We start from the raw sequence: 13,550 nt of genomic DNA on the forward strand, positions 1-13,550 counted from the left end.
CTCATGTGGCCTTCATCACAGAGGCAATGTGAGCCTCTCTGTAGAGAGCAACACCTGAAAGCGCAACTCTGTTTGTGCCTTCAGAGAACTGGGCGATCACTTTGACTTTGAGTATAGTAGGTGTTGAGCACAAGGGCTACAGTAGACCTAATGAAAGCCGGTTGTCTTTGTGATGTGTTTTTGTTGGAAGAGGACTATCGGAAAGTCTGGTCTGAGTCATCCGCCAGTTTGTGTTTAATGTAAAACATATCGTATTTCCACGTCATCTAAACACATGCTAGACTTGATCAACAGTGGACTTAAACCTGGAAGAAAAATGGTAAAGTAACTCCAATCTGATAAACAAAATGTACAGACATACCTCAGAATTTTAACAACTATTTATTGTCTTGAAGTATGTAACAAAATAATTGCTATGAATAAAAACAGCATTTCGCTTTGTACAACTAAGAAAATGTTTACAGACAAGCAAAACTAATTGTACAAAAATAATGGTAACAAAGATACACAATAACAAAGAAGGTAAAAACGATAAAGAACAGAACATCCTCATGTCAGTGTGCAAACCGTTTATACAGATGGAAATGTGCCCTTTGGTAAGGCAACAAATCCTGATAAATTATTTAAATAGCATTTATCTACACACACGCGCACACACTCAAATCAACCTCTCACAAACAGCTAAGACAGAACAATAATTTATCTGCTAAAAACAGCACTGGACATACATGATAAAGCAAAATTATTTATAAAAAAGAAATCTCCCATTTTACTGTCTTTTTCACCGGGGTAGATCACGGGATTGGGAGCTCGTTGTGTTTTTAGATATGAAATGTCATACTATTTACAGCTCATGCTACAGTACAACTAAGATGTCCATCATTTCAAAGGAATATGAAAAAGTACTTAGGTTGTGTTTTTGTTTGATCAAATTATACAACAGCAATGAGGTAATATTTGTACATCAAAGATTTCCTTTGTTTTTCATCTCTCTCTGAAGAAAAGGCACACAAGTCACATACACTTCATGCTAAATAGCCCTATCTGAAGAATACCTAATTCACTTTGTACAGCGGGAGACGATAGACACAGATAAGAGCAAGCATCCTGCCTCTGACACCTGGCTGTACCTGACTTTGGGTCATTTTTCATTGTGATATTGGATGGATTTTACTTTACTTTTTCAAAGCATTTAAATTTCCTTTTCTGCCTACATTGTAGGCAAGAGTCAATATATAACATGTATTTACATGATTTCAAATTGGAATCCTCAGAAGCTGAGGGAGCTAAATCTCTTCATTGACCAAGGTTTTGATGTAAGATGAGCATTATTTTAGTTGCAATACTGGCTTTGAGATCACTGGCTCTAGCAATTTTCTGCAAAATATAATCCTCTTATTTTTTTCTTACTGGTTTGATATGCGAAAGTCGTCACTTCCATCTCACCCTGAGAGTTGTTAAGTTAATCACAACATCAACAAACCCCATGATACTTGTAAGTTCAAAAGATTGCTAACCTAAATTTAATGTCGTATTTCTCTTCTCCATATGTCTTGACTATAGAGATTCGTAGGTAGATGCGTAAAAGCACTTTCTTGTTCCATTCATGGCCAGTCCTCCACATATAGTACATGCATGAATACACCACAACATCATGTTCCCCTTATTTCTAACTTGCTCCACTCCCGGCCATTTTCTTAAGTCACAAGTCCTCAACAACAAAGATTCCTACAAATTGTTATTGCTGTCTTCATCCTCAAAAGTTGTATCATTCAGAATCTACATCATGGCAGATCTAGTAAAGCAAAGGAAATATTTCATTAGTTGTTTCTTTGGGATGTCCATCCAGAAGGTAAGGTAGAAAGGCACACAGGCTGAAGAAGGAGATAGAAAGAGAGAGAGAGAGATGTAAAGGCTTGGAAGTGCATAGTTGTCTATGGGGAGCCGTTCCCGCACAGAGATGAATGAGGTCTTTCAGAGAGCGAGAAAGCAGGCAGAGCTGGGATAGAAAGGTGTTTGTGTCCTACTGGCAAAGATAGAGGGTTTGTTTTCTTTTTTTTCCAGCTCTCCCTGCTCTTGAGGATGCTAAGGGTGGAGGAGAAGGGGCTCTCTGATCCTCGACTGGCAGTCAACAGGTTGGTGCTCTGCCCAAACCAGCTTCAAGCTACCCTGAGGCCGACCACATGCCCTTCGCCCCGTCCGAGTGTGCGTGCCGCAGAAAAAAGAGTCGCGGAGATAAATCGGTCCCTGGACTTTGCATCAGAATACATAAGTTCATACTTTATACAAAAAAGGTGCATTCCTCAGAGCTTCCTGCGCCGTGCATTTAGGCATCTGTTAAAAGAAAGAGACACAATAAAAGAAGTTGGATATGGCCTCCTCAGGGACATTGATTTTAAGAGCCGAACATCAAATGCCTTATGGGAAACTACTTTTACAATCGCATTTTTCATAAAACCTTACCTCTGCATTCATACTTGAGGTCTGAGAAGTATACCATCTCTTGTGAAAAGACAAAAAGACCTAGCCTGCCGCCTGCATATGTCTTGTCATAGATGCTTCCAGAATCTGCCATGATCTTCTTGCCCTCGTACATAACAACTCTGTAAATAAAGGAGAAGTCAAAGTTGGTGAGATGCAAAGCTTGGGATTTTGATGTCAAACCCATGTAAAGAGTACACCTCTAAATGGACTAGTCAATATATTCTGCACACCTAATAAGTCCTGTTCTTGGTCTGTGGATCAGATGCCATCTGTAGGCAGTGAAGTCTTTCCATCCAACATTCTTAGGGTCATGCCAAAGAGTGCGGACCTAAAGTGTGGGGAAACAAATAGCCAGGAGATTACCTTTTTACACATTCCTATATTACAATCAGACATTTGCTGATAGAACCTCAAACAAATTTCTTACCTGTCCTGGGGTATTCCCTGTGTGCCAGAGGGCATTCCTGAGGTGCTCCCCTGGGCCTGTGGTGGAGTTAACCACTTTAATGGACAGGCCAGAGTAGCCCTGGGCCTTGGTGGGTTTATTTGACCAGTACGTCTGTGTAATCTGCTTCCACATCACGACATAGAACCTGGAACTGGACTGGTAGCCGAACACAAAGCCGGCGTAATCATCATCCCTCTCTGTGTTAATGAAGAAAGTCCCACTGAAGTCCACTGAATTGAACTCGTGGTAACCTGAAGGAATAATGCAAGTTAGTGGTCAGACTTTTAGTGCAGCATTTCACCTGAATGAGAACTTTATGCAATGAGATATTGAATGCGTGCTCTTTGAGTGAAACGGTGCATTTTGCAGACAATCACAACACATTCTTTTTACTTACCAACAGCAATACCAGGGTCACAATTGACAGTCTGAACCAGCTCCTTGCCCTGATGGCGGACAACCCAGTTAGGATCAATCTGCGAGGTTCCTTTGGGGTCCAGAGGAACCATCTGGAACTTGCGGAAGTCTGTCTCACTAATGTCAAAGTTCTCTGGACACACGTCGTAGATGTCAGGCACATTGTCTTGGTCAAAGTCATCTTTGCAAGCATCTCCGCGGCCATCGCCTGAAAAATATGCATTTTCATTAATGATTAATCGAAACGCAAGGTGTTTCGAAGATCTCTGGACATGCTGTGAACGGTGAAACATGGCCCATCTTGCTCACCATCTGAGTCCAGTTGGTCAGGGTTGAAGGCCAGTCTGCAGTTGTCCTTGTCATCAGGGATGCCATCGTTGTCATCATCATGGTCACAGGCATCTCCCTTGCCATCCTTGTCATGGTCAGCCTGGTTGGCATTGGGGATGTATGGGCAGTTGTCCAGGTTGTTCTGGTGTCCGTCCTCATCGATGTCCTGGTTGCTGTCACACTTGTCTCCTACACGGTCATCATCTGAATCCACCTGTAATGGTAAAATGTTTTGGTGTCAGAGTGATGACTTAGAGGGACAATGAAGTATTAGCACGCTAACATAGGTGATTACAATCTATCATGTTTATTTCCTTCCACTGCATTGTTTCCTGCTATCATTATTCTTTCATCTCACCTCTCCTGCTTTCATTAAGGACTTTTGTAAGGCTGAAATCACTCTGCCTTTGCAAAGCTGCCAAGCTCAATTTGTCCAAGATCTGTCAGCAGGTTCCAGCTACTGAAAATCAAACATCACTCCACAAGACTGTTGCTCCTCCTACTCCAATTTGCTTGTTGAGTGCCTCCAGCATCTGCAGTGAATGGTGAAGGCATGCTAGCCCTACCTGGCAGGACAAGACACAGCCCGCGGCACCACGAAAGAACATGGGCATGGGGGATGAATGGAAGTAGATGGAAGGTGGGGTCAGGGATTGGATGTGAGGACTCGGGTAAACATGTAGAATCAAAAATGCTACTGTCAAAGATCTCAATGAGACTACAGCTTTTGAAGAGGGCAGTTTTTGTAGTCTTTGGAACAGCAAGTATTGTGGCTGTGTCCATGTCTGGACTTGTCTCTTTTGACTTTTAATTGCAGTGTGCAATTCACTCTTTAAAGACCACATCAGTTTAGATATAGACTTCCCCCCTCCTTTCTCCCGTTGTTCAACACATTCCTATTTCTCAGTGTAGCATGGCACAGGTGGACTGAGTCGGTCTGTGGTGTGCAGACAGGGCATGCACACAGCCCAGGGCCAGCCCATTCCTCAGTAATATCCAGCCTGGGGCCTCTTCCCTCACATTAGCTAGCTAACGTCAATGGGCCATTGAAAAGACCCCTAGCCCCCCACCACGCCTTATTGAACTGATGTGCCTGTGAGCTGCATACAGGATTTACTCCACCTTTACATGGCATGATAAAGCTTAGACAGCTACATGGGGCTAATCACAGAGGCTCTGTCTCAAATGGAAGACAGATATATGCTGAGCTACAGAGAAAGGCAGGGAGATAAATGTGCATTATTGTTGGTAGTTGAGGTGGAAATGGGGAATGGCAGTGTGTGTGTGTGTGTGTGTGTGTGTGTGTGTGTGTGTCCACACACCTGATCAGGATTATGTTCCAGAGGGCAGTTGTCACACATGTCTCCCACTCCATCCAGATCTGTGTCTCTCTGGTCAACATTGTACACATAGGGGCAGTTGTCCTTCTCATTCAGTATGCCTGGGGAATGAATGGAAACGTATGATGTAAAAGGACGGTGCATAAGTACAAAGTAAATTTCTCAAAAAACATGACCTCACTTCAGCACAGACCTAAAGATGAAGAATTTGTGAGGATTGTTTTTATTAAAGCTTCCAGTCCTCACCATCTCCATCAATGTCCACAGCGCAGGCATCTCCCTCTCCGTTGTTGTCTGTGTCTGTTTGGTCTGGGTTACTGTTGTAGGGGCAGTTGTCACAGCGGTCACCAACATCATCACGGTCATAGTCGTATTGCCTGGGGTTGTACACGAATGGACAGTTGTCCTGTATCACAAAAAGCAAGACAGAGAAGCGGAGAAAGAGTTGAGGATAGGTTTTCAGGTGCAGTGCTTGTCATTTGCCATCTGAGCCCGAGTGGATCTATTTACAGGGAGGGAGTGATGCGCGATGAAAAGGCGCTTTATTTGTAGGTCCTGTCCAAAATCTAATGTTGGGATTAGCAAACACACGGCACTGCTCCTTCAGAGCTGTACTTCAGCGTTGGAATTTGAGGTTTTGGCTCAGGCTGGGGAAAAACATTTGCTTTCCTGCTGAGCCTCCCCTCCCCTCTCCCCTCTCCACCTGCCTTCCTATTAGACAGCATGAATGATGAATGCACAGACACAATCACAGCCACAGAACACACACACTCTCCCTTGTCCTCTGTTGGGGCCACATCTGGAGAGTTTGACTTACCCGATCGTCAGGAATGCCATCATTGTCATCATCATTGTCACAAGCATCTCCAATGCCGTCCTTATCGTAATCTTCCTGGCCAGAGTTGGGGAGGTTGGGACAGTTGTCCTAAATGAGCAGACAGCACAGTTAGATGGTCAGAGATTATAACAAACATTCAAGTAATCTGACTTTAACACTGCAATAACAGCAATTTCTTAAGTGACTTTGCTTCATCTAACTTCCCTCTTTTTGTCACATCAGAGCATTGCTGCTTCACCAGTACGTACCTTTTTGCAGTGGTAGGTGGCGTTCTCCACACAAACCAAGTCAGCGTTGGGCCATCCATCCAGATCGGTGTCCTCTCCACAGATATGGCCATTACCAGCATAGCCAGGCTTGCACTCACAGCGGTACATGGGATCGGCAAAGTGTCCGAGGTAGTTACAGCGGGCATTTTTGTTGCAGTCGTGGCTTCCATCGAGGCAGGGATTACGAGGCGTGCACACCTGGAAGGAGTGAAGGAGAAGGAGAATGATCAGTGATCAGGCTGGCTGTGCATAGTCCAGATTCATGACATTCTAGTCTTAATATATGTGCATGGTCCTGCCCTGGAGACACACATGTCCTTTACATTACCTCACACTGCTATTCATCATAACCTTTATCAACTCATTTCACTTTTTGTCAGAGCATTTGTTTTTCGCCGTTCTCTAATTGGGTGCTTGACAAGATTGTACTTGCCTGTTTCTTAGCAGCAGCCTGCTCCACACCTTTGCCAAATGGCTGGGGTCCTGAGTAGCGAGGAGGGCAGGGCAGACAGTTGTAGCCAGGATCTGTGTTCTCACAGCGGTGCACACCATTAAACTCAAAGCAAGCATCTGGCACCTCCTTGCACTGTTTTTAGGATGAGAAGAACAACCATTGAGATCATTAGGTGGGAGACTTGGTAGAGGTTTCAGTGGGCTTCAACTCCTGTTAGTATTGACAAAATCATTGTGCAAGGTCTAAGGAGTTTTTACCTCATCAACATCTTTACATTTGATACCATTGCCAGTGTAGCCAGCTGGGCACTTTCCACACTTCCAGGAACCATCAGGGAAACTGGTGCACTTGGCTCCAGCAAAGCAGGGGTTAGACAGGCACCCATCTGGAAACAGCAATGTTGGCTCATTATCAAAATATCAAGTGCAAGGTACCATTCATATGTAACCTTCTTTTAATCAGGTACATCCCATTCCAGTAGTGATCTCATCGTGAACGAAGATCTCGATGTATAAAAACGTAACTAAATCATTAAAACTTTCAATAGGAAAAAATGCCAAAAAACAGTAATATAGTAAATTAAAGCACAGTAAAACGTCATGTTCAGAATATGCAGATGCATAGGACTCAATTGTAGAAGCTCTGTAAGTGATTAAAATGCCTCACCAATTGGGCACTGCTTCTTGTTGCATATCTGGGCGTCTTTGGCATCACCAACACACTCTTTGCCACCATATTTTGGCGCAGGGTCATTGCACAGCCGTTTACGAGTCTGGGCACCACCTCCACAGGTGACAGTGCAGGTGTCCCATGGTGACCAGGGTCCCCAGTTGCCATTGACTAAGGGAGGGAGAAGAAAACATGATTTAATTTCTATCCTTGATGTGTATGAAACACAAATGCAACCAGGCAGCGTATATCAGATGGCAGGACTTACTCGGGCACGGAGACTTCTGACACTTCTCAGTTTGCCGGCCCTCTCCCTCACAGTCCTTGCCTCCAAGCTGAGGGGTGGGGGAGTTGCAGAGGCGGATACGGGTGATGACACCAGCACCACAGGTGACGGAGCAGGATGACCAGGGTGACCAATAGCTCCAGCTGCCGTCCTGCTTGACTGAAGGCCACAAAGAAAGGTCAGAGGTCAGCTATCAGGAAGCAAAGAAGTTGCACTATTGTGGCACTCAATCATACATTATGGCACAGAGATGATGACAGGCAAGGAAAACTCACAGTGAAATCACAGATAACTGCATGTAAAACAAGACGGCGGTGTCCACTTATTCGTTTGTGTCTGGCTGATGGGTGAGAGTATATTGTGTTAACTCACAGCGCTTGTCACACTCCTGGAGGTAGCAGTCCCGTGTCTGCACCGAGGTGCCCTCACAGTTGTTATTGATACGGTCGCAAGAGCGTCCACGCTGCTGGATGCCCCGCCCACATGACACAGAACAATGGGTCCATTCAGACCATGGCGACCAGCCGTCCTCTGCATAGTCGCTCACTGAGCAGGAGGGAGAGGGAGAGAATATCAGAGAGAGGGGAAGAGGGAGACAATAAAAGAGCTATTCCAGCGAGGCAGCACCCCCTCACAAACACCCCTTAGCCTAAATGAGGAGGGAAAGCTCTTAAAGCTGAGGGCTAATAGTGTGGATTTAGCTGGGACTTATACAGAGAGAAGGCCGTCTGTTGAGAGGGAGGGCAGAGACTAACACACTGAGAGAAGCTGGAGAAATAGAAAGGGCCACTGTCCTCAGGATGCATAGGGATGCCCCACTGGCTTATGTTTTCCTGAAGAGGAAACAGATTTTGCAAACATGGCCTTGGGTGTGTAATGACTTCAACAAGTGGCAGAGGTCTGAATGAATGCAGCTCCCAGTGTTTATTTAAGTTTTAGGGAAGCATTGCAGCCAAGTCTGCACAGGTATGAAGAACATGTCACTTCTCCTCATGTCGATGATGGCTTCACTAAACAGCCGGGCAATTTTACACTCCGCTTTAACCAATTTGGCAAATTACAGCCATTTCAACTTGAAGATTCAAAGATGTTTTGGAGCACAAAGCACCAATGTTCCAAACATATAAGCACCCTTTCATTTCCTCAGATATTATTGCAGTTAAGTCATCGCTAGAATTAACATGCTTTCTCTTGAATAGAAACTTTTACATCTAGGGAAATAGTTGTGGCTTTTTGTTTTATATGGCCAATAACATAGAAACGGCTCTTTCACTGAATGTGGCAGTGTTTGAATGCTGTGTCTGTTCGTTGAAACATATACATTCCAGCTTCATACAGTAGCTTATGGTGCAGGTTTACATAGCTGTAATTACCGTTTACTTTCCTATATGTGATGCTAACAATGAGGTGGACTTAAGAAAACAGAAATACTTACGTGTTCCACAGCGCGGACAGCACTCCCCGTCAGGAACAGTAGCATTAGCACAGGGGATCAGGGGGCAGGAGATCTTTCGGCACACAGTAGCAGAGTTCTGCAAAAGCACAGAGATCAAATGTATGGTCAAACATGTATGGATTGTCGAAAATTGTGCCCAGGTGCTGGGTTAAATCCCCATTTCCAAATGGAATTGAGACTGCAGTGCAGCGTCAATGACATAGAGTTGTTGTGGAAATTTAAATGAGTGTGTGTTGCAGGGTTATTTTTTTTTATCTAAGTGTAGGTCCGTGCAACGAACTCATTAAATTCTCTGGTCAGCATCTGAGTTTGCACAGATTTACCTCACCAGGAAAACTAAAAAGCAGAATTCTGGCTGAGAACGGAGACCCCTGCAGACAACCACCTGCCCACTGGGTCAGGGGAGGTGGGAATGAGGCCAAAGTCCTAATAATGGAAGCCGGTTTCAGTGTGAAGCTGGACTGGGCACTGAGCCCCAAACAAGTAAAGCCAGCCTGCCAGCACAAACTGTGAGGTGCACTGTGAATGACTCAGGGATAACAACTGCCTGTAACTATGCATCTCAATGTTCTCCCTCCTGGATCTGAAAAAGGGGAAATAGGGACGACTAGTGTATCAGTAGAAGAGGAAATCAGAAAATAAAGCCTATCTTTGAATTGCAGGAATCTTCCCTGCCAAGTATTTTGCACTTAAACCCATTTCTTCTTTCCACTTGTCAGAGCCAAGGTCTTGTTCTTAATTACGGGCAATGCATCACTTGAAGTCTGGTCAAGTCCCTCTAGGCCACACTCGAGTTGAACCTTTTGACAGCAGACCTCTCATTACAACAGTAAAGGCTGTTGGCCCTCTGCCAGGCCTTCACACCACTAATTACTGAGCAGATCAGTTGAGTGGTGGTAAACACGCGTGTGTGTGTGTGCCTTAGTGTTATTTGTCTTTACATATGAGTGTGTGCGTGTACAAAGTCCTATCACAGAGTGCATCCCCCCCTGCACGCGCAAGTACTCAAGACGCAAGCTGAGGTCTCACCTGACAAGTGCACTCGGTGCAGTCATCGACGGTCCACTCGGCTCTGTTCTTGTGCACAATGCCGTTGTGGATGCAGACGCCACTGTGAATGCCAATGCGGTTCTTGATCAGTTTGTTCTCGTCCGTCTGGGAGGGAGGTGTAGGAGAAGCAGACAAAACACAGATACTTGTTACCTTGGCAAAACCTACTTTTCCTGTGGTCTATGTTAATATTCACTGTACCATCAAGATGTTTAAACTTGCACCACATTCAGTTTTATGTTGTTTATTTTGAGAAAATCCTGAAAACAGGGGGATCTACACAATGTAGACATTGTTAATTCTAACAGGCACATTATGTGATGTATGGAGCAAAATGATTGAGTGATTGAGCAGAACCCTGTATGGGGTTGGAAACAGAATTAAAACAATTTAACAATTAAAGTTAAATTTTGCAGCTATATTTATGCAGATTTCAGAATTGGTGCGGGTCATAACTGAATTTAAAATCTGAGCATATTCAGACATTCACTATAAAATGCATAATGTCTCAACAGGCTTCCTTGTTTTCTACGCACTCAAAGTACTCTGCACCCCATCTGATTAACAATAAATATGCTTTTACAGTGCAAAACTGGACAAATTTGTTAGAGTTGCCACTTCTCCGGGGCTGAATACAGTATGTGTCTAATGTTATTTTGCTGGACAACCATACACAGGTGTAATCCAGCAACAAGACAACACACAAACACAAACAAGGCAGACAGACAAGCAGGCAGACAGACAGGCAGGCAGACGGTCTCCTGCACTCCACCACCAGACGGTCTGTTTGGTTTCCTCCTTACCAGCTGGCGGAGTTCATTGGACAGCTCCTTGACCACCACACCAAGGCCCTTCAGCTCCTTAAACATGCTGACCAGGTCCTCACAGGAGAAGCCACAGACCATCTGCAGATCTTCACCAGGGCAAAAGCAGAGAAAGGTCATTAACTAGTCATGGAAAAAACATTTTTCTCATTCCTAGGCTAGTATGGAAAGTCTCTCGGCTACAGTCTATAATAGGGAGTCCCCAACATGAAACAGTCACATGCTGTAGTATTTACCTTTAGTCTTATGTCCAGTGTACTCTGTTCTGATTGCTGAGGAGCCATTGAGGTTCTCTAGGATCATGGTGTCAGTCATCATGGCTGAAAGGAGAACAGTACAATTAATCAAATCACATATCTGCACAGTCAGCATTATGATTTGGTTTGTTAATGAGGAGGAAAGATTGTTCTTTAAATGTTGCACATCCCACACTGCTATAAATTACTATGAAACGCAATAAGTTAATACTGCACAGCCCAGAGAACATACTTTGAGACCACAGTACCCTGAGAAATTTGTAAACTGGCATTCCTGTCTAACAAGTGGTAAACAGCTCCACAGGGAGGGTTTTATGGAGAAATCGGCAAGCAAATTAAGTATATACACATTTCTTTGATAAGGATTTGCTAGGACTTGGCATTAACTACATGAAGCAGATGAGTGATGAGTAAACACACAAGATGCCCGACTACTCACAGCTTTGGCATCCTTTGTTGCGGAGGATGGCATCCAGTGTTGTACCAAACACAAACCGCACGTTTTGTAGGACCCCCTGCAAGTATCAAAGTTCAGTTTAGGCTATAACCCGGTGCGTCAGTAAATAAACCTGCTTATGACTGCATCACACTGAAATCATTAAGATAACCATTCAGTCCTGCAACATGTGCGTATTTACGCATTCGGACATAATGACGCGTGCACAATTTAAACAAAACTCCCCGGTGTCAACATTAAAAAGACGCGTGACTGCAATGCCTTATGTGAGAGAATCTCCCGTCTATAACGACCCGTGTTCTCACCATGAACCTGTCCTTCGCGGCGCCTTTGCCAATCCTGAGCTGCGCGCTGGCTGGGGTCTCCGGCGTCAGGATGCTCTGGATGGGCGCATCCAGCTCGGCCGTGTTCACCTCCTCGCATCCCGCGTACAGCAGCGCCCGGTCCTCCTGCACGAACAGCGTGATGTTCTTCCAGTGGCCCGTCGCCAGATCCACATCTTCGATGGAAACAAGCTGCTGCTTATTCTCGGTGGAGAAAACGATGTCCAGAGTGTTCGCCTTGCCGTTGGAGACGATCTCAAACACGGGTCCGGAGCCGTCCTGCTTCTCCACTGTCAGGAGGCTTCCCCTGGTCCGCTTGAACTGCTTGAAGTTGAGCAGGAGGAGGAATCCCCTCTCGGCGTGGATTGAATCGATCAGGTCCCTAAAGGCGCTCTCGGGGACCGGGGGGATCAGGTCCGGGTTGAGGATCTTGTAGGCGGGGCTGTACGGGTCGTCTCCTTTCACCAGGGTGACCCCATGGTTCTTCTTAGGGACTTGGACGAGCTCAAACAAGTCATACACGCTATTGTCGTCTCGACTCTCTGCGGGTGAATAATAATAAGCAGTCAGTCTTTGTCTGGCAGCGCACTGGATTTCCCTTGTTTTCACTTTCAATACACTTTTTAACACCCCAGCAGACTCTCAAAATTAACAACAATGTGTTTCCTGTCTGAAAACAGAACGAATATTCTGCAAAGGTTTGAAAGTTCAACCAGAATCAGTTCAGCCAAACTCACCTGCGACTCTCGCGCTCTCGCAGGTCCAAAGCATCAATAGCAAAAATATCCCTGTCAGCTTCATGGTGAACCTGCAGCCTGTGACAGATGATGACAAAAGGCGACAATCTAACCATTTCTAACAAGAATATCGACAAATTCACTGTGCAACAGGTTGAAAACTTTAAAAACATGAAAGGCGGACGCAAATTAATAATTTACGTCAATGCAGCTGCAGAAACAGTCACGTTCCTGAGGATATTTGTCACTCACCTGCTTCACGAAAACAGCAGATACAATGACACAATAAAATCCCGCAAAAATATGTAGAAATCCAGCAATAATCCTCAAGGACGAATTTATGGCGAATTATTTAAAAGAAAAAAAGTTCCACCGTGAAAAGAAGGGACATAATACAATCTTGCGTGCTTTTTTTCCTTTCTTTTTTTTCTTGATTGAAAACTTGTCCTTGCTGGTATCGGCCGCTAAAAAATCTCCTTTTTAAGCCGAGGGGGACAAAGTGCTATTTAAATAGTTTGATGCCATTCCTAAGAAGTGGCCTTGTCCAATCACGGTGAGCGGAGAAAAAGGGACGAGCTTATCGTCTTAGAGAGGGAGAGAGAGAGGAAGAGGGGGAGAGAGAGAGAGAGAGAGAGAGGGAGAGAGAGAGAGAGAGAGAGAGAGAGAGAGGGATACAGAGAGAGAGGGAGAGAGGGGCGCTCTCCACTGCGGGACTCTGGACCAGCTTCAGCGCGTTGCACTCAGACTTTTAATGGACCAGTGTTTCCTCTCACAGCGTCCATCCATCAGCCCTCACAGGTCCACCTCAGAGATTCCCACAAGCCCACCACAAACTACTTGAACGTCCATCGTGCACGTCTGCAGTCTTTACCTTTTTCACCACTCATATATTGTTTTGGCTCATTTCACGT

General features: G+C 44.9%; 1 protein-coding gene across 1 annotated transcript; it reads right to left on the minus strand.

Annotated features, from left to right (window-relative positions):
• Positions 1–365: 365 nt before the first annotated feature.
• On the minus strand, positions 366–13,109 carry thbs1b (thrombospondin 1b). Its single transcript, XM_041958234.1, has 23 exons — positions 12,892–13,109; positions 12,640–12,717; positions 11,885–12,444; positions 11,562–11,637; positions 11,102–11,185; positions 10,845–10,954; positions 10,021–10,146; positions 8,971–9,067; positions 7,908–8,081; positions 7,518–7,694; positions 7,247–7,420; positions 6,838–6,965; positions 6,560–6,712; positions 6,106–6,324; positions 5,837–5,944; positions 5,266–5,425; positions 5,002–5,120; positions 3,659–3,893; positions 3,330–3,557; positions 2,912–3,183; positions 2,715–2,812; positions 2,464–2,603; positions 366–2,334 (listed from the first exon to the last, which is right to left on the minus strand). The coding sequence occupies exons 2-23, from the start codon at positions 12,701–12,703 to the stop codon at positions 2,327–2,329; spliced, it is 3,510 nt and encodes a 1,169-aa protein (XP_041814168.1). The 5' UTR covers positions 12,704–12,717; positions 12,892–13,109; the 3' UTR covers positions 366–2,326.
• Positions 13,110–13,550: the final 441 nt, after the last annotated feature.

The sequence above is a fragment of the Chelmon rostratus genome, chromosome 18 (genome assembly GCF_017976325.1).
Source record: "Chelmon rostratus isolate fCheRos1 chromosome 18, fCheRos1.pri, whole genome shotgun sequence".
Classification (NCBI taxonomy): Eukaryota; Metazoa; Chordata; class Actinopteri; order Chaetodontiformes; family Chaetodontidae; genus Chelmon; species Chelmon rostratus.

What these genes read in the sequence shown, in the direction of transcription:
- thbs1b (XM_041958234.1), bottom strand. Translation starts at nt 12,703, where the DNA reads ATGAAGCTGACAGGGATATTTTTGCTATTGATGCTTTGGACCTGCGAG. An exon ending in AATGTAAAGATGTTGATGAG is followed by an intron (nt 6,713 to 6,837) that starts GTAAAAACTCCT and finishes TCCTAAAAACAG; the next exon opens with TGCAAGGAGGTGCCAGATGC. An exon ending in CAGGGAATACCCCAGGACAG is followed by an intron (nt 2,813 to 2,911) that starts GTAAGAAATTTG and finishes CCCACACTTTAG; the next exon opens with GTCCGCACTCTTTGGCATGA.